The 20,588-nt window shown below is 30.3% G+C and overlaps 1 protein-coding gene across 3 annotated transcripts; it reads right to left on the bottom strand.

The window, feature by feature from the left end:
• Nucleotides 1-615: 615 nt before the first annotated feature.
• Nucleotides 616-6,358, bottom strand: LOC122584817 (zinc finger CCCH domain-containing protein 48-like). 3 transcript variants are annotated; one of them, XM_043756879.1, is made up of 9 exons: nt 5,668-6,348; nt 5,462-5,557; nt 5,050-5,139; nt 4,853-4,954; nt 4,591-4,740; nt 4,049-4,168; nt 3,916-3,975; nt 1,452-1,549; nt 616-1,041 (listed from the first exon to the last, which is right to left on the bottom strand). In XM_043756879.1, the coding sequence occupies exons 1-9, from the start codon at nt 6,136-6,138 to the stop codon at nt 900-902; spliced, it is 1,329 nt and encodes a 442-aa protein (XP_043612814.1). In that variant the 5' UTR covers nt 6,139-6,348; the 3' UTR covers nt 616-899. The 3 variants fall into 3 exon arrangements, 1 of the variants encoding a protein (XP_043612814.1); XR_006321601.1 differs by lacking the exon at nt 616-1,041 and adding an exon at nt 2,666-3,386 and having other exon boundaries at nt 1,465-1,549; nt 5,668-6,358; XR_006321602.1 differs by lacking the exon at nt 616-1,041 and adding an exon at nt 2,650-3,386 and having other exon boundaries at nt 1,466-1,549; nt 5,668-6,358.
• Nucleotides 6,359-20,588: the final 14,230 nt, after the last annotated feature.

Below are 20,588 nucleotides of genomic sequence, written 5' to 3'. Positions count from 1 at the left end.
GATTGCAAACATTAAAAAAAAAAAAAAAAAGTTCTAGGATTGCAAGTTCCGGTTTCAAGTTATGTACTTAAATGATGGTAATTGGTAACTACATATCCCAATACGATGATACTTGGAGGTTCAGAAAATCTTTGGTTAAAATTGTCTTCCAATACGTCAGAATTGAAATCACTTTACCAAAAAAAAAAATTAACTTGTGAAGAAACATGAAAAATTAGAGTCAAAACGAATTAATTTAGATGACTTTTAAAAATCCGTTTACACTTTTTCATATATTTGTATTCATCAACAAATGCTCCCTATAAAAAGATATCCCGGGTCCACTTTTTGTGCTTGCTTTTACATTTATAAATAAGATTAGTTGCCTGGGATATATAAGAAAACATCAAACTTGTACTTTGGGTTAAAATTAATGATAAGAAGCCAGACAAGAATGTTAATGCAACTTGTAAAAAATAAGAATGTCTCTCTCGGTCATACCATTTATTTGTTGAAGTAGACCTGACCCGACGTGATCGACATCTACTGTGAATCAAGTATTTATATATATATTCAATAAAACAAAACTTCCACACTGAATAAGAATAAGAACATGCTGCAATAAACAGTGGTAACTTAGGAAATAATGCAGGAAAATTTCTATTAGGCAACCTTTTGGATACAAAAATTGTCTCAACATGTTACAATATGCAATTTTAGCAACAAAATGGTAACAAAAAGCTCTACTACACTTTAATCAAACTTCTCTAGAGACATTTCCACCAATTACACGATCATGAAAATGACCATAACTCATTAATTACGTTACACTAACAGGAACTGGGGACAAAAAAGCTCATGACGCTAGGGTAGTGTCTTAGGTCAAATATTACAAAGAAAGCTCAAATATTCGAGAAGGCTTAAGCAGGAGTGGCTGATTGGTCAGCTAACCACTTCCAAACTCTCACTTCTCCTGTTCCATCTCCCGTGAAAAATATATTAGGACCGCCGTGTATAGATCGAATTTCTTGCTTAGCAAATATCTTTCCCCTTTCAGCAAATCTAGTATAAAAGTAAGATAACAGTTTATTTAGGCTGACTTCAAGTTAAGACAATCTAGTACCAAGTTTTGAATAGAATAACCTAAAGGTGGCAATATAGGCGGGACTGGTAACGTTTAAAATGGGCAATATTAGTTACCAGTCAGGTCAGGTTGGAATCACTTTATGTCAAAAGAACTATTGAGAATATCAAATTTTATTCCAAAAAGCATTATCTAATTTCTTAGATAGATAATTTAGTAGGATTCATATTCAAGATAGACAAGGACTTTCAACTGCTTTGACACATTTCATATTTAGTTCTTTTTTAACTATTTGACCTGTTAGAGATAAAACATGACACATACTAAAGCATCCATAAGTAAAAGGGTCAAAAAGTTGCCACCTCCAAAGAAGTGTAGAAACACTTACGTTGGCAAGTCATATGCACGAACAGAGTTATCATTGCAGGAGCATAGCAATACTGGCTTGGATTCTAGATCATGCATCCCACATAAAGTAAGCAGGCCCTGTAGTAGAGAAATATGACATTAAGCAACATGAAATCATACAAAAAAAATAGCATTAAAGAGAAAAGCGATAACGAGACCACTGTAAAAACAACATACAGTAGCTTAATGCTAAATGATATACGTTCACACAAAGATCGATAGTTCTAAGCAAATTCAATATCATTCAATTTTCAAATCGTTAAATTAGAACGCATATACAAAGGACACGACGAATAAGTGCTGATTATAGCAAACTTATCCTAGCTATAAAGTTACCAACTATTCTAATAAGATTAAGACAAAGAACACGTTTTATAATTAACAACTTATTAGCTATTGTCCCGTGTAAGGACACGTCCAATGACTGCTAATAATAGTAAACTTATCCTAGCTATAAACTTACTAACTATTCTAATAAGATCGAGACACAGGATGCATTTTACAACAAATTATTTACGATTATCTTAGCTATAAAGTTACTAACTATTCTAATAAGCTAAACTGCTTAAGACAAAGGATACGTTTTATAAGTTTTACCTAACAACTTATGAGCTATTTTCCTGAAGCATCATCTCTCCCACTGAGAAAAAAGCTTTCACTAATTGAGTAAACTATACAAGTACGATCATGTTCATTATACAAGACACAAACTCATGATAATTTGGTACAAAGATGTTAAAAATTATTCAGAAAGACACGACTTTTATCATGTCTTACCATCATCGTTTCATAATTTGACTTTTGCATAATGTAAGTTATGTAACCACCATCTTGGATGTCTTTCTTGAAATTTACATTCTAACCTGATAAAGATCTAACTATGATGCACTCTCCCATATAAACAGAATTATTGGTATAACATTATAGGCAAAGCTCTTTAGGACCTTGATATAAACTGGAGCTACACGGAAAACACCAAGGTAGGTCCTACAACTTGAGAACTAGGAATCTCCTGATGTATCTGACACTCCACCCTAACAACCCAAAAAACTACTACCACATAATGCTCTAACTTCCTTATCAAAGAAATTATTTAGAACAAAAGGAAACTGGATAGTTGATAATGATAATGATAATAATAACTAAAAATATAAAAAACACTAAAAGTCAAACATTACAATGATTTACCCCAACCTCTTGTACTTGTTTGGCCTCGATTATTCTGATCTATATCTGTTCTTAGATGACCCCATTATCTTGAATTCAAGACTGTTTTAGATCATCAGCGACAGAGGACGATATGCTCAAAAGAACAAAAATAAAGCTTGAAAGACTTAAAATCCAGAATGGCAACAGAACTTCTATCAAACTTATAATGATCTGTGTGCACTATAAATAGCAAGGTCAAATACATTCTAAATAGTTTGATACCCCAATCATAATAACAAACAGATGCCTAATTACTATTATACTAATAATCAAAGCATATATCAATGGTTTAAAGCTTTCCTGGTGTAATGACCAAAAACAACACCAAAAGTAACTAAAGACAGCTGGGTTTTCAGGCCCTTTGGATTGACCATATCAACTAAAATGAGAGGAGTTAGTTAAATCACTAGGGGTGCATGATGGGGAAAGGTATGAAAACTTTATCCTTCAAGCATGTTCGATTGTCTTCTAAAGTATATGATCAAAAGGGACACTATCAAAGAAAAATACATGCATATACAACAAGATGCACAAAATAAACTTATACAACAATTGAATTGGGAAAGCAGATTATTGTCACATAAGAATCCACATCATCTTAGTAGTTGGTACGTGCAGATGTGGAGGTCCATGTCCTCCCTAACGTTCTTCACCATTTATCCAGGGTGTTTGATGTCCTTCAGGCCCTTTGGATTGACCATATCAACTAAAATGAGAGAAATTAGTTAAATCACTAGGGGTGCACAATGGAGAAAGGTATGAAAATTTATTCTTCAACCATTTTCCATTGTCTTCTACCTTCTAAGTTATATATGATGATCAAAAGGGACCACTATCAAAGGAAAATAAATGCATATACAGCAAGATGCACAATTAAACGTATACAACAATTGAAATGAGAAAGCAAATTGTTGTCACTAATTATCCAGGGTGTTTGATGTTTAGACTAAGACATCTAACATTCTAACTCACTCCAATATCTAACATATAAGTTGATCTGCCTAAAGGCAAGAAGCTAACATAAAACCTACGGAAAAATTTTAAAGGCACGGATTATGGATAAACAACTAAACCAAAAGATGGTCTTTCTGTATAAAAAAGTAGTCCTAGCCAATGAGGTTAAACCAATAATCCAAGCATCCAACAGACTAGTTGGCGCATGTAACTATAACAAAAACAACCAATATAATATATGCAATCAGTCTCCAACTAAAGAAAACGTTAAATCAACATACATGTTCCTCGGTATGCGTGTAAGTAACTTCCAAGTCTCCACTACTATTAGCCACCCAAATCTGCAACAAAAAGCAACCATAAACAAAATGTATGGACATGCTTTATAGGTTATAAAGGGATGGCACCAAATACCTTTATTGTTTTGTCCAGTGAACATGATAAAAGAAATTGATCCCAGCAAAGAACTGACATGACGACAGAAGTATGGTCTGTCAGTGTTTGTAGACACTGTAAATTCTCAAGGTTCCAAACCTGAAAGCAAGTTTTGAAAATTAGTGACTTTAAACTAATGTCATCTTATGTTAACGTCAAAGAAATTCCTTCACACATTTAAGGCAAAATATCAAGAAATCCATGTCAAAATACCAGAGGTTAGCTAAGACCTAAGACCTGCAACCTTTACTGTCCAAGAATTATATATTTTCTTATTTAGGATAGTTGGTGTCAAATCCTAGTACATTCAAAAATAGGCTCATCTTTTAATTAAGATAATTCAGGTGAAAATCACTTTGAGCACTTTTGACCTATTCAACCCATCACTTCTTAGTTATGTCTTTTAATTTCACCTGTTTGACCCGTTAAAGATAAAACAAAACCCTAATCAACCCACTCATATGTAAATAAGTCAAAAATGCAAAATTTACATAATTGATAATACCATGAAATACACTTACTTTTATAGATTTGTCCATAGAACCAGAGTATAATCTTTTTGCTCCTCCAACGACTAGTGAAACAACAGCTGAGGTGTGCCCTTGAAGTGCTGCAGCTGGTTCAAAGTTGCTTGTGACAGTATTATACTTCCATGCCAAGATACTCCCATCCTGCACCAATATTTACACATATTGTAGTGATAAACACTCTCTACTAAGGAATAAATAATTACAAGTGCACAAACAGACAATCAATGAACTAAAAACCGTACTCCAAAATTACCTGTGTGCCCGCGAAGAGTAAATCATTGCCCGCAACCAGTGAATATACTTGACCAACAGGTCCATTAAGAGTCAGTTCTGCTGAATTTTGCATATTCCATGCCTATAATGTTGTGATAACAATTAAAGAGATCAGCAACGTTAGAGGCATAACTACATTAATAAATCGAGTTTATCTAAAGTTGGTTCAAAACTAACCTTGACAAGATTCGGTAAGCCTACAAACATCCATGGCCCTTCGCTGAGCATACAACCCACCTCACCACCCACATTTATAACCGCTACACACTACAGCAAAACCAAAAGAAAACCACCATATATAATTAGATTCCAGAAATCCCTCAACAAAATCAATCAAATCTAACAAATTCCACAGTTAAGCAGAAACAAAATCAACAATCCCTACTTTTTAATCACACCCAAAAAGAGCACCATACACATTTAGTAATACATTTTATACAATAACAAAAATGCTGAAGGAATTCTACTTTACGGCACAATGAACCCTAGCGTAATAAACTACAAAAATACAAATATAAACATAAAACTTGTTGCCCTATCGTATATTAATGCAATGCTTGGAATTTAAAAAAAAAACAATATAAACAACCTGTCCAGATTGGCAATCCCAAACTCTCACAGTCTCATCTTTACTCCCAGTATATAACTTATCCGAACCAACCGGAAACGTAATCCCACTCACAATCTGCGAAATTCGTCATCACAAACAAAAACCACATCATCCCTAATATATTTTTAAAAAAAGCACCCAAATTTAATCTCAAAACAAAAACCCCAGTTTAATTATATATATACCTTTTGATGCCCTTCAAGATGAGTCAACATACCGAAACTCCCCGTTGACCACGAATGCAAAAACCTACAAGTATCTCCATAGCTACATTTCCCTTGCATCCAATAATTACATATTTTTTCTTGCTTCACAACAACCCTATTATTACCATTATTATTCGGCCCGTTCCCTCTTCCACCGCCACGTGGACCCCACGTGCTGAAACCGCCTCGTCGTACACTGTTATTATTCGGTCTTTGATACTGATCATCTGTCGAAAACCCACGTTTAGACGACGTCGTTCCGTTAACTGGCGGTGCCGATAATTCTCTGTGTAGAAAAGGACATGGATGTCTATTGCAGTTTCCAGCTCTCCAATGATAACAAACTTTTTGATTTTGATTTTGATTTTGATTTTGATTTTGATTATGATTTTGATGAGATGATGATGGGCCTAATCTGTTGAAAACACGTTTCCCTCCATCTAAATCCATCGTATATACGTATATATATATATAGATATAGATTATTGTATGTATAGGTGTATGGATTAAAATATGTGTTGTTGTGTGATCATGAATGAATGAATTTGAAAAGCCCTAATGATTTGGGGAAAAAAGAGTAGAGATTAGTTTGGAATTTTTGGGGGATTAGGGTTTAAAAATTTGGGGGGATCAAGAACCCTAATCGAAAAAATATGATATTTATTTAATTTGTTGATGATATAGATTTTTATATGGATATATGGCGGGTGGTGGGATGTATTATGAAGTGTTTTTTGAGACGTTGTTTTTACGGCATTTTATATTTTTTTTTATGTTGTTTATTAACAAAAAAACGTGTCAATTTTGTTTACTTATCCAACTTTCCTTTATCGGTTAGAAGAATGTTTTAAGTCATCTATCATCAATTCATAATTCATCATAGACAAATAAAAAAAAAAAAAAAAATCCACTTGTAATTTAAGTTTAGAAATAATAAACTAAAACAGGACTGTAGCATTCTTTACTCGACACATGGCACAATATTATAACGAAAAGTGTCGTTTTAAAGATAATCATTAAATAAAACCTATTTAATAATTTCTTTATTTTATTTATATTCGTATTTGAATAGGATATTTATAAGTTATAAATTTAAATTATGTCCATAATAGAAAGAAACCGATTGATGTTAAAAGATGCATTTTATTAACTTATATATAAGTTTATAAGTTTATATACGTATTTTCCTATGATATAATAAATCAATAAATCTCATTTTGCAAACCAGGATACTCATATTCCTTCTAATAAAATCTATTAATTTCCTAAAATTCATATAAGTTCTATAAATCCAATGCGTACATGTATATTTATTACGAGTATTACGTATCATTCTGCCTCTACCATTAATATCTTTTCATCTCTTAAAGAGCATATTACATAAAAAATAAAATTATATTTAATACATCCTCTTTTATATATGTTTAAGATCATAAAATCTGTTTTTATGGTTTCAAGTAATAAAGATTATTTATAGTATTTGAATAGTGATAAATGAATTTTGTTATATATATTTTGTTATTCAATTTTTTTTAATAACTATAGACACAATCATACATATTATTTGACATATATAGATGATAAGGATTATATTCATCTAAAAAAATACTTTATTAAAATATAAAACGAAATATTTATATAAATATTATAAGTCAACTATGCATCATGCACAAGTATTAGTATTAGTATACTATTCAAACTTTAAAGTAGATAAACTAAGAACATCCACAAGGGCAAAAAGTTTTTAAAACCTTTTTATTTTGCCACCTAATCAATCCACCATCTTCAACCTCTTAAAAAGCTATTTTCTTCATTGGAAAAAAAATTTTAAAGTTTTTTTTATCACTAAACAAGGAAAAAGCTTTTGATGAAAAGGTTGAGGATTATTAACCTATTCATCAAAAAAGTTATTCACTCCAATGGTATCAACCTTTACAAAGACTTTTTTTTTCAAAAAAAACTTTTCTTCAACCCATCATTGGAGATGCTCTAATGATAATAACTATTTTTAATATATATCCACGAAGAGAAAAAACTATTTTTTCCAACATATTATTATCATAATCATATATTATTTCTTTTCAATCTATTATTATCATTTGTATTTTGTTTCATTACATTTTATCTTTATACATATATTGTTCAAATGGTAAAGTTTTTCAAAATAATGATCAACAAATATTTCTTTTAATATAAATTCAAATAAACTATGTGCCGCAAACTATACTAAAATAATAATAATAAAAAAATACTAAAAAATCACAAAATTTGAATGATAGTTAATAAAAGAGGGTTTGAATAAAATAATTCATACAATTTATATATATGAAAGGCTTAAAATCGACTTAACTCAAACTTAAGTAATAGATGTCATCATCTATATATAACACAGAGTCTTAAATTATACTCGTACAATGGAGAAACAATGTAGCAGTGATGATTGTGACAGCGGTCTGCTGGTGTCAGCGACGGTTGGTGATGTCGCAACTATTGGCGATGGTAGCGATGTCGAGTGGTATAGGTTGATGTAAATGTAGTTGATGTAAATCTAATTGATCTAAATGGGTATCAAAATATTCTCAAATATAAGAGATTAATGGTGTAAATTGACTTTATATTTAGTCAAACACAACATTAGTCATTCTACATTTTAGTTTAAACAAAATATAAATTAAAACTTAAAGGATAAAATAATATAAACTATTTTTTAATGTATATTCATGCGCTAATTCTTATCCATCTATAATAATCATTATCATGCATTATTTCTATTAAATCTATTATTACCATTTGTATTTTATTTTATCTTTATACAATTATTGTTTGAATGGTAAAGTTTTTCAATATTGTAACTAATAAACAGAATTTATTTGTATATAATCCTTAAAAATTAAATAATTAAAAAATTGTAGATTAAGCTCATAAAATTATTTTAAAGTTTAAAGTTGAAATTTTTTTATTAAATCACAATAAATTTTTCACTCAAATTTCGAATGATAGGTGGAAAAATGGTTTGAATAAAATAGTTCATACAATCCATAATATAAAGAGCTTAAAATCAACTTAACTTAAACTTGAGTAAAAATGACATCATTTATATATAAGAGAGTATTAAATTATTTATTAGAATAACAATGATCATTAGATGAATTTCAAATTTTAGTTACAACGTTTAGATCAAAATGATGATTCACATTGACTTTATAATTGATCAAACACAACATTAGTTTTTCTAATTTATATTTTAAACAAAATATAACTTTGCTCATTTAGATATATTAATGTATGATAATCAAAATACAAATATATAAAAAAGTTTAGAAAAGGTTTCAAAAGAGTAAAATTTATCTGTAAATTTTGACTTTATGTCATGCATATATCAACTGAAACTATAATATATGTATCTATAACATATAATTTAAGGCTAATTTAAGTTTAAGCAAGTTAATTTTAAATTTCACCAAATCAAATAGCTCTAATATTTTTGTGTACATGTTAAAATATATACCATGAAATTATAAATGTTTTACTTTGTATTTTAACCAATATTTTCTATTGATATGAAACGAGAGCAAGTACCCGCGCGTTGCGGTAGTGAGATGGTGAGGTGATAGGTCATAGAGTGTGATAGGTCATAGAGTGTGATATATCATAGAGTGTCATAGCCAAATGCACTAGTCGTACGGGCCCTACCATCAGATTTAAAAATTCGTCGAAAGTATTTCGAATGACATCTCTAATGAAAGACAATGAAATTTTAAAAAACACCCATATAATTTTTATAATTTATCAATATACGGTTCTTATTTAACATCAAATAGCTCATCTTATGTAAAAACCAAATATTTATATATATATATAATCAACTATTTATTTAATTTTTTTTATTTATATCAAATAATATGTTGTCATGAAAATAATAACATGTTATTAATATATATCTACTCGCGTATTACGCGAGTCAATAATCTAGTTCATCATATACAAAAATAAAAAATGTTATAATAGCTACAGTTTTACTAATTCTTTTATATCATCCCTTTTAAATATATTAGTTTGTTATATGCAAATGAGTTACATTTTTTCTTTTAAATTTTCTATATTTTTTTTGTTGGAATACATGACATATACAAATATTTTTTGATATATTAATATAATTTTTTTGTTGATCTATGTGCGTAATACGCGGGTTACTAAGCTATTGTTATAATAACTACACTTTTACTGATTCTTTTTACGAACATACGTGTAACATGATGTGGCTCATCCAATGCGGATGACTTGTGGAGGCAGCAACTGATGGTGGTGACAACGAGCAATGTAGACTATTGATGTAATGTAATTAATTAATATAATTGTTAGTGTAGTTATTTTAAAAGTTGAGTGATTGATGGTGTAATTTAATTTATTAAAGGTATTTTAGATATATTAATGAAAATAATTAAATTAGTGGGGGAAAAAAGATGATTTAGTAAGAGGTATTTTAGTCATATTGCATATAGTAACTTTCAACATTTTCATAAATAAAGTAGGCTATCTCTTTTATATGTAAGTATAGATAAATAAAGTAGGCTATCTCGTTTATATGTAAGTATAGAAGTATAGATGAGATTAAACACAATTAACTTAGGTTAAAAAGAGCCACATTAATGTTTCCTCTCTCACTTTATAATATTACTAGTTGAGTCCCAATCTTATTTGTAAATTTGGTGATGACAAATCTGATAGATAAACACTTAAAAATCTTTTGGTTCTTGTAATCTGATCTGGGTCAGACTAAGCTGACACGGCTTGCGATATGTAACTGACCCAGATCATACTTCATACTTTGTAATTGTTAAATCTTATGGAAGCAAGTGTTATTCAAGATGCATTAAATGGTTATAGCATTCAGTCCAAGTCTAAGAGGAGGATTAAAGATAGAAGACCAAGCTGGTAGTGGAAGTCAGCTTGGGATTAGCAGTCAGCTTGGAAACACTTAGACAGATTTGTGCTTTGACAAATGGCCCAATCTGTGTCTGACAATCAAATGAAGATAACAACCTAGATGTGTTGATAAGGACAAATGACGTGACTAGGAAGGTCCTTAGAATCTAGGTTGGTGGTTGGAATACATATGCGTGTCTATACTCTCATTGGCGGATCAAGAACGTGCAACAGAAGTTTGGGGACCACAAGTACCATGAAAGGCACGATCTAATATTCCTTGATCGTCCAACAAAAGGAGAATACGTGGCTTAATTGGGTACCAAGAGAATAAGGGCTTTCGCCTATGAAAGCCACATTCCTTGTATGGATATGTGTGGCATTCCTTAGAATCATTCTTCATATATAAGTTTCTCTGTTCTTACACACAGCTTAGCCTGTATACGATCAGCTTGGGCTGATCTTATTGAGTAGAAACTTATTGATTATAATTTGTCATTTCAAAAGGTTGTTTAGATATCTGCAGGCTATCTTGTTTCCGCAACAACCCTGTAATTCTTTGTATAGATTATTTCTTAATAAAGAGTTACATTTGAAAATTACAATCTGTGTGCAAGAATGTTAGCTTTACTATTTTATTGATTCTCTGTCTTTACTTGTTTAATATACGTAATCTGGGTCTCTAAAACATTTTGTTAAAAGTTGGTACAGATTAAGAAAAAGTTGTATTCACCCCTCCACAACAGTTCTGTGCTCATTATAATTTGGTATATTGAGACACTTTGGGACATAATATTACTTTTATAATATTACGCAACATTATGCTTTCCCTCTAATCCTCTTCTTCCCCTGCAACACAATCTTCTTCTCTACAACACAAACTACCAACATGAATGAATCTTCAACCTTTTCTTCTCCATTACATGATGAAGAGATATTTCCAGATTGCTCATCTTTTCTTTCTTCCTCGTTAGATGATGACCGTTTGTTATCGGGTTCTAATCAAGGATTTTTATCGGATTCTGATCAAGAGCTATTAAAAGATTTTTACAGCATTATTTTGATCGAGCATAATTATTACCAGGTCGCATCAAAAGCTGAGGATGTAAAGGAAAAGTTTTATGCATTTGCCTAGTCGCCTCTTGAATTATTATCAAAATATAATGCATTTTTAGCACCTTTATTTTTGTTTATATTTAATACGGAGTAATGTAGTAACATTGAACATGGGCTACATTCTGTTCATTCCATCATAATTTTGATTATTACAATTTTTGTTCATTGTTGAACTCATTAAAATGGTTTGGAAAAACAAACCAATTGTGAAATGAGTGTGGGTGAAGGTGAACATCATGAAAATGTGTCTTTTCAAGACAAAAGTAACAATAGTTTTAATTATGATGAAAATGTTGAAGAACCAAAGATAGGCATAACGGTTGACACTATTGAAGGGATGCAAGTTATGGGAAAAAAGAAGGGTTTGGAGTGTGTAAAAGGTCTTCGCGAAATTCTTACTTCGATGATGAAAGAAAGTAAGCCACTATTTTCTATAATCGGGCTGGGAAGTCGGTGTCCAAATCAAAAAATATGTTGAACCCCGACCCCTTTTGAAAACAATTTGTCCAACAAAAGTTAATGCAGTTTTTGGGACTAATAAAAAGTGGAAATTGTTAAAAGTTGAGCTCAAACACAATCATCCATTTAGTCCAAGCAAAAGACGTTTTTATCGGTGTCCTCGGGTCATAAATCGACATGTCAAAAGACGACTTAAGTCTTTCGAAGAGTTGGAGTAAGAATGAACAAAGGTTTTAATACCTTTGTGGTGGAAAGCGGGGATATGAAAATGTACCTTTTACGGAAAAAGATTGTCGCAACTGCATTGATAAAGTGAAACGCTTGATGTTATGAGAAGGTGATGTGGAAGCAATTCAAAGTTATTTCATGAAGGTTCAATCTCCGGATCATCATTTTTTTAACACGTGGGAATTAGATGAAGAATATCGACTAAAGAGTTTGTTTTGGCTGATGCGAGGTGTCGGGCAGCTTACGAGAAGTTTGGGGATGTTGTCACATTTAATAAAACAAATCAGTGGCGGAACCAGATTGTGTGTAGAGAGGGTCTTGGCCCACCCGAATGAAACATCAACTATTATATACAATATATATGTTATTGATTCATTGAACATCAATTGTTTCATTTTACATTGGTTTTTAATCTTAGAGTGACAATTCATATTGTATATGGCTTATTATGGTATCAATTTTACATTTCATATAATTATTATTATTATTATTATTAATATTTTTATTAGTAGTAGTAGTAGTAAGAGTTTTTTGCCATTGTAGCAAGTAGATTATGAAAAGTTCAATTTTTATTATTAATTTTGTTGATATTATTGTAGTATATTATTATAGTTTATATCTTATGAAGCTTTGATTTTATCTTAACATTAACTCATTGATTGATTATAATGATCAATGTAACTAATGAGTTCGCATTATTGTTGATAACTTTATATAGTTTACCATAAAAATGTCATTGTTTTGTTATATGTTTGTTTTGCTACCTTATATAGTTTGATGCAGTTTATAAAATTGTTTTCACTATTCTTATATGTTATAGCTAGGTTGTTGTGATGACGTTATTAAGCTATTGTAATGTTCTTGTCTTTATTGTATAGTTTTGGAAATTTGTTAACTATATTTTTGGTGTTCAGGGACTAAATTGATGTTGTTTTGTTATCATTTCGACTAGTGTTCGGGTTAGAAAGAATTTGGTCTTTCTTAGATCAAATTTCTAGCTTTCTCACTGTTGACAATACATTGGAGGTACAAGAGTATACGATACATTTAATTTGGAGGTACAAGAGTAGACAATACATTTAATTTCACCAAACAAACAACTACATTAATACACACCAACTACATTAATACACCAACACAGCTATGACCAAACACAAAACAGTTAAAACACCTAACATCAAGATGGACACCCTCTTATACAATTGCATTTTTTCATTTACTACATTCAGATTCTCATTCACCTTCAATCCTTAAAGGAAACTTAGTGCTTATTATAAACGACCAGTTTGGTCTTGTTCTCACTTAGCGAGCTGAGTTTGTTGAGCTTGAGGTTATTTGGCTATTGGGTACGAACCACGTGTGTCTGAATAATCGGCCTTCAATTTTGAAAAAGTTGTGCAGGTTGTCAAACCTTATAATGTTGTTGTGTACGTTGAAACAGGTTTATATGGTTTGTTTCCATTTAATTACTTTTATAAGCTATTTCATTTATATTTTATTTTTCAAATGAGTCAAGTCAATCAACGTAGCAAGAATTGCTTGATTGTTAATTACTCGAGTTCAAAATAACTAATCAGGCAATTTTCTACTTGAGCTTTCGTTTTTTCATTGTTATCATTATATTTCACTTCTATTTTTTTTAATTGCAACAATTGTATGTACCTTTTCCCCCCAAATATAGCAAAAGCAGTTGTATGTAACATGACAAATACCTCTAAATCATCCATTCGTAAATTAAATTACGACATGAAATAAAATATATATGAAAACACACTTGACCAAAAAAGTTATAGTCATTCCTAGAAAACATGATTTTTGGTTTTATTTTTTCTTATTGAATTAGAGTCACTACTCACTACTGTCCCATACCTAAAAAAAACTACCTTACACCATTTACCACTCCTCGTTCTCACCTACTTAGAAAAACTAAAAACCTTCTTCTAACAAACAAAGAAACAACTGAACACGACGTCTTCAGTATGTTATTTCTGTTGAGAATTAATTAACTATACAACTGCTTTGTATCGAAATTGGATGTTCATAATTTGAAAGGACCTCAAATTAGTTGATTCAAAAATTAAGGTTTAGAGTGGAAATAATTAAAACATTTATTATTTAATGGTGATCAATATCGAAAACCCTAATTAATTAAGGCTAGTCGAATTCAACTTCCCTTGTAAAAAAGAGGTCGAATTCCATAACCCTAATTATTTCAAAGGCATTGATCGGATCCTTTTAATAAAACATAAACATCCTAATTAATTACGATTAATTATTTAAGCAAATACATTAATTTAGTTTAATTTATTTATGCAATAATTAATTAACCTAACTAATTATGTATGCGAAAGAAGTTAATAAAAAAGTTAACTAAATAATTTCATTAAAATGATCTATCATGCATGCTATATAATCAACTAATCAATAAATAAAAAAAGAAACCTAACCTCTTTGTAGAAACCCGTAGATGAAAACTGCATCATGTTTTAGAGCCCAAAGTTGAACTCCTCTATAGTCTCATACACATGAACAGTTCTTCGACACTTAGTTAACTGCTAACTATAACTTCAATGTTATACAAAATACCCACCGGATATAAATATAACTAGAAAAGCTAGCTCAGATGTCTCCTCCAATGGGAGAAGTTTTTCAATCCAAGCTTCCAAGGGAGAAAAGAACTTCATTGAATTCCTTAGAAAAGCCTTTATTTATAAGGGTGGAAAACCTTTGGGGTTTTTCTAAGTAGTCTATGTGAGATGAGAAAAGGAGTTTCCAAAAATCCTTGTCCTTCCCCCTTCCTTGTTCGTGACCAACCTAGGTCCTCTCCATGGGCCAATCTTGTTTAGCCCATGGACAAATGAATTGACCCATGGTGCTTAGGTTCCCGATTTGATTTTGACCTGCTTGGTATTTCCAAATCTAATTTTTAAGAGTTTTCCAAAAACTATTTTTAGAAACTTATAGTTATTATCATTTCTAATGACTCTTTTGTTATATATATGAAGTTCAACTAAGCCTTATTTCCTCATTATTCGTGCGCGACCCTAAAGGTTCATAGATATGAGATCGTATAAATATATTGGAATATTCTCACAATTTCAATAATTTTTGTGAGACACACGATGTTCAATGTAGCATGTGTTGAAATTGTGAGAATATACCAATATATTTATACGGCCTTATATCTATAAACCTTTAGGGTCGCACACGAAGAATGGAAAGGACTTAGTTGAACTTCATATCTATAACAAAAGAACCATTAAAAAATGATAGCAACTAGAAGTTTCTAAAAATAGTTTTTGGAAAGCTTCCAAAAATAGATTTAAAAATGTTGAGCGGGTCAAAATCGGACCGGACACCTACGCACCATGGGACAATCCAGTTGATCATGGGACAAACAAGATTGGCCCATGGAGAGGAACTAGGTAGGTCACGAACAAGGAAGGAAAGTAAAAGGATTTTTTGGAAACTCCTTTTCGTATCCCACATAGGAAACTTAGAAAAACCACACGGATTTTCCACCCTTTACATAGAGAGCTTTTCAAATGTTTTCGATAAAATTCTCTCCTCCCTTGTGAGGCTAGGGTCGAATTCCACCCCTTTGGTGGAGGAGTTCGATTAAGCCTTTCTAATTAATTCTATATTCGTGGGTATTTTTGTTATAACTTGAGGTTATAGCTAGGACTTAGCTAAGTGCCGAAGATTCGTTCGTGTGAACGAGATGAGAGATGAGTTCTACTTTAGGCTCTAGTCGTTGATGGAGTTTTCCTCTCCGGGATTCTACAAAGAGGTTAGGTTTCTTTCTTTTCTTATTTATTTATTGATTAGTTGATTATATTGCATGCATGATAGATCGCATTAGGGAATTAATTAGTTAATTGTTTTATTAACTTATTCTGTATATATAACTAGTTAGGTTAATTAATTATTGCATAAATAAATTAAACTAGCTTAATTTAATTGCTTAATTAATTAATCATAATTAATTAAGATGTTCATGTTTTACTAAAAGGTTTTATTTAAACGTTTTAAATGATAAGGGTATGGAATTCGACTACCCCTTTACAAAGGAAGTCGAATTCAACCATCATTAATTAGGGTTTCGAACTCTACAACCCTTTCAAGGGAAGTTGAGTTCGGCTAGGATTAATTAACAAAGGTTTTGATTATTTATACTTTAAACCCTAAGTTTTGAATAAACTATTTTGTGGTCATTACAAATTATGAACATCCAATTCCAATTCAAAGTAATTGTATAGTTAAAAAAATCCAAACAGCATGCAGGGCCGCCTAAGACAATTGAACCTTTTTCTCTTCGGATAATAATCCCATGAGTGAGAAAGATTTAATTAGCCACTGATGAAAATTTTTATGCACTATCAACATTTTGCTATGTAACCGGCAAAGGGCCGGGTACGCTCGTCATAATGGGCATTCGGCAGTGCATTTTGCATTTTGCATTGAACGTCATGTGGCTCACATAAATAACATATTGACGATCTCATGTTCATTTCTTCTTTTGTTTGTTAGAATAGGGTATTTTAGGTAGGGGGATGAAGAGTGATGAGTGAGTGAGACTGATTTTTAAGTTGGGAAGAATGGTGAGTGTTGTGTGAAGTATGACTCTAACTCCATAATAAGATAAAATAAAACCAAAAACCTTGTTTGACAAAAATTAACTTTTTTTGGTCATTGTGAACCTAAATATGTTTAATCTTTTAAGGCTAGAGAATATCTGGGCCAAAAACATCTTTTATTTCTATTATAATTTAATTGCCCATAAATGATTTAGGGGTGTTTGTCAATGCGTTTTCAAGTTGACTAGTCAACTTGATACAAATGGCTAGTTGAACAACTTTTAATGGCTCAATGATTCAACTAGAACTATGTCCGCGCAATGCGGCGATGATGGTAGTGATGACAGGGGCGTCAGTATAGACAGTGGTGGGGGCGGCAGTGGGAACGGTAATGGGGGCAGCGATGGTATTGTAGTTATTTTAAGTGTTGAGAGATATATTGTAAATTATTTCATTTAGAGTATTATAGATATATTAGATGAAAATGTTTAAATTAGTGAATAAAGGAGCATGTTATTATTGGTTTTTCAAAGACATAAAGTTTAACAAAAAAAAGGGATGGTTTGTTTTATTAAATAATACAGACATAATTACTAGTTTTTCAAAGCATTGCATCATTTTTATTTCAACGGATAATTGGGATAAATCCAGGTTTATTAGTTACTAGATTATAACTCGCACGTAATGCGGGATAACTGAGGACATAAATAAAAGATTATAATAACTGATAGTTACATTATTAGTCATAATTTATGATAATATAAAAGCTAACTGATACAAACAACAATTAATATTTTATGAATATATGATATATGTCAAATATTTAAAAGCATAACTAATGAAACATAAATATTTTATAAGTCATAAAAATTTTTCTTATGATATATAATTATTAAATATAATATAATAATAATTTTTTAAAAAAATAAACATAATATAAAAAACAATCTTATTTGATAAAAAATACGAGTAATTATCATTGAATAATAGAAAAACATAGTATAATGTATATATACATCTTTGTACTTATACAGAAAATAGAAAAATAAATATTAAAGATTAGGATTATGATTAGGATTAAAATTGATGATTAAGATTATACATGACAACATAGATGTAACAATTTAAATGGAGAAAATGACATCTCATTAAAAACTTAATGTGATAAAAAAAAAACTAAAAATACCACCTAAGAAAAAACATAGATTCTTTTAGTTATGTAGAGACACTAATAGTAACAGTGATACTAATTAAGGATCGAGTTATCAAATATTTTAAAAAGGTTTAATATATAACTGTAGTTGATATAAAAATGATTTTTTGCTAAGCACGTTATAACGTACATATATTTTAAAAGGATGAGAATTTTTAGATATATGTCAGATGACTCAAGATAATATTTTTAAAATAAAAAATAGATAAAATAGAAGTATAATTATATTAGAATTCAAGTAAAATATCCAAAATTAACTCAAAATAAAATTATTTTGTTAAGAATACTAATAACCGTAACTTTATGATAAAGAAATCCATATTAATAAGTCTAAATAAATATAAATTGTTTAATTTTTTTTACTATCAATTAATGATGATTAGGAATATTTTAAATGACATGAAATGTTTAAAAGTAAGAATAATATGACACATAATAAAAAATCATATATGACATTTTCTCATAATTATCAACTAATAAAAAAATTAGTCTTTTAGTTATATAGAGAATTGATTATTTCCAATATCTATATATCTCACCCATAAATGATCTTGATCTAAATATGAAACTCCAATTTTTTATTTTATCGCATGTAAAATTTGAACGCATTAATTGTTCATTTAATATGAAAAGTTATTTTGTGAGTAAAAAGAAGAAATCTTTATATATAATAAAGAAGGATTGTTTTTTAAAAGTATTTTTAGAAAGATTATGATGTGTTATGATCATCACATATTTTTTAAAAAGTATTTTCTTTCATTTATGATGTCATATTTGACAAAAGAAAAATCTCACTTAATGCTTATTTAAAATTCCTAATCTTTTATTTGAAACAAATAAATCTTAATTTTTTCTAGAAAATATTATGAAATGTCTTTTATACTTTGTTAACGCAACAGGTGTCACACCCCACCTTAGGCAGAATCGTAGGATATGACGAAAAGATATAGCAATAGCACATGGAATTTGTAATAGAGTTATACCAGATGAAATCCAAATAAATGTAATTCCCACAAGCGAGATAAGTCTAGGCAACACGCCTCAAATTGCAAAAGATGTAACAAATAGCAAATAGAGTTCAATGATTAAATGCAACTAGGAGTCCATGAAGGATCTCTTTATTAGTCTTCCTAAAGTCCTTATGCTCAATCTCCTTAAGCATTGTTATTACCTGAAAATGAATGCTCGAAAATGTCAACATAATGTTGGTGAGTTCGTAGGTTTATAGGAATACAAATGAATTTGCTGTGCTTGATAAATGAGGTTTGGACAATAGTGTAAATATAAACATGTAGTAGCATACTAAATACTGATCAATGCCATCATAGTTATCCAACAACACAATCCCCATCACTCCTGCCAACAACTCAATCACACATTAAATACCAACAACTACCAGCTGGAGTATAAAGTTGGTCGATAGTTATCCAATAGTCTTCAATAGATATCAACAGACATCTATTGCATCATAGAAATCAACACAAGCAAGCTAACATACACATTTCATAAGTACACGTATATGTCCAATAAACAAACTAGTTTTGGCACAACTAGTAAAGAAATAAAAATATTTTGAGCATCATTTTCCCCCAAAGAAATAATACAAAAAGGGGTCACGAAACTCACCTCAACAAGCAAGTAGTTATGCAAAGTCCAACAAGGTCGCTAGAATCTACACAACATATATATGAACAAGTTACAATTATGGACATGGTCAAAAACCATCCATTGTAACCCGTATTTGATGATATATACATATATGGCTACTTTCAAAATATACCCAACTGATTTGTCATATATTATTAAGTTACAAGTCACATAACTTAATATAGAGTATTTGTTTTAATGATTTATGATTTAGTTCTACAAGCTCTTATTCGCTGAAATTTCTGGTAACTTTATCTATTTTTTTATTAAGATGAGACAAACAATTCAAGTTTTCAAATCTTAACTACTGTAACCTTAGAGTGTTATAAACTTACATGAAATTTTACTTAATTTATTTCGCACGTTAACTATTTTTAAAAATTCTATAATCACAGACTAGTCAGAAAATTCACTGTTTGCGCGCAGAAAAGTTTTATAAAAGTTAAGGGTATTCGAAGCTTAAAAAAAATCCAACTTTTTACTGTACACTCTTAACATCTTAAAAATGTTTCTGGGAAATAATAATTTTCCAGTTCATAAAATCGACCAAGATATGACTATTTGAATTCGACCTAAATCTGTTCAAAAAACTCAGCTTTGCGCAGTTTTGTTATAAAATTCGTTTGACAACCTTAAACTTCATATTTTGACATGAAACCACTTTCACCAGAAATTAGACTTCCTGAACTTAATTTTAGACACCAAAATCGTGACTTAACCATCTTCCATGACCA

Source organism: Erigeron canadensis, chromosome 1 (assembly GCF_010389155.1).
Source record: "Erigeron canadensis isolate Cc75 chromosome 1, C_canadensis_v1, whole genome shotgun sequence".
NCBI lineage: Eukaryota > Viridiplantae > Streptophyta > Magnoliopsida > Asterales > Asteraceae > Erigeron > Erigeron canadensis.
The sequence above is the reverse complement of the archived record's forward strand: the minus strand, read 5'-3'. Positions and strand labels throughout refer to the sequence as shown.

Excerpts from the sequence above, each read along its gene's own strand:
- LOC122584817 (XM_043756879.1), bottom strand. The coding sequence starts at position 6,138 with ATGGATTTAGATGGAGGGAAACGTGTTTTCAACAGATTAGGCCCATCA. Across the intron at positions 5,140-5,461 it reads GGGATTGCCAATCTGGACAG|TGTGTAGCGGTTATAAATGT; the intron begins GTTGTTTATATT and ends GTTTTGCTGTAG. Across the intron at positions 4,955-5,049 it reads GCTTACCGAATCTTGTCAAG|GCATGGAATATGCAAAATTC; the intron begins GTTAGTTTTGAA and ends ACAACATTATAG.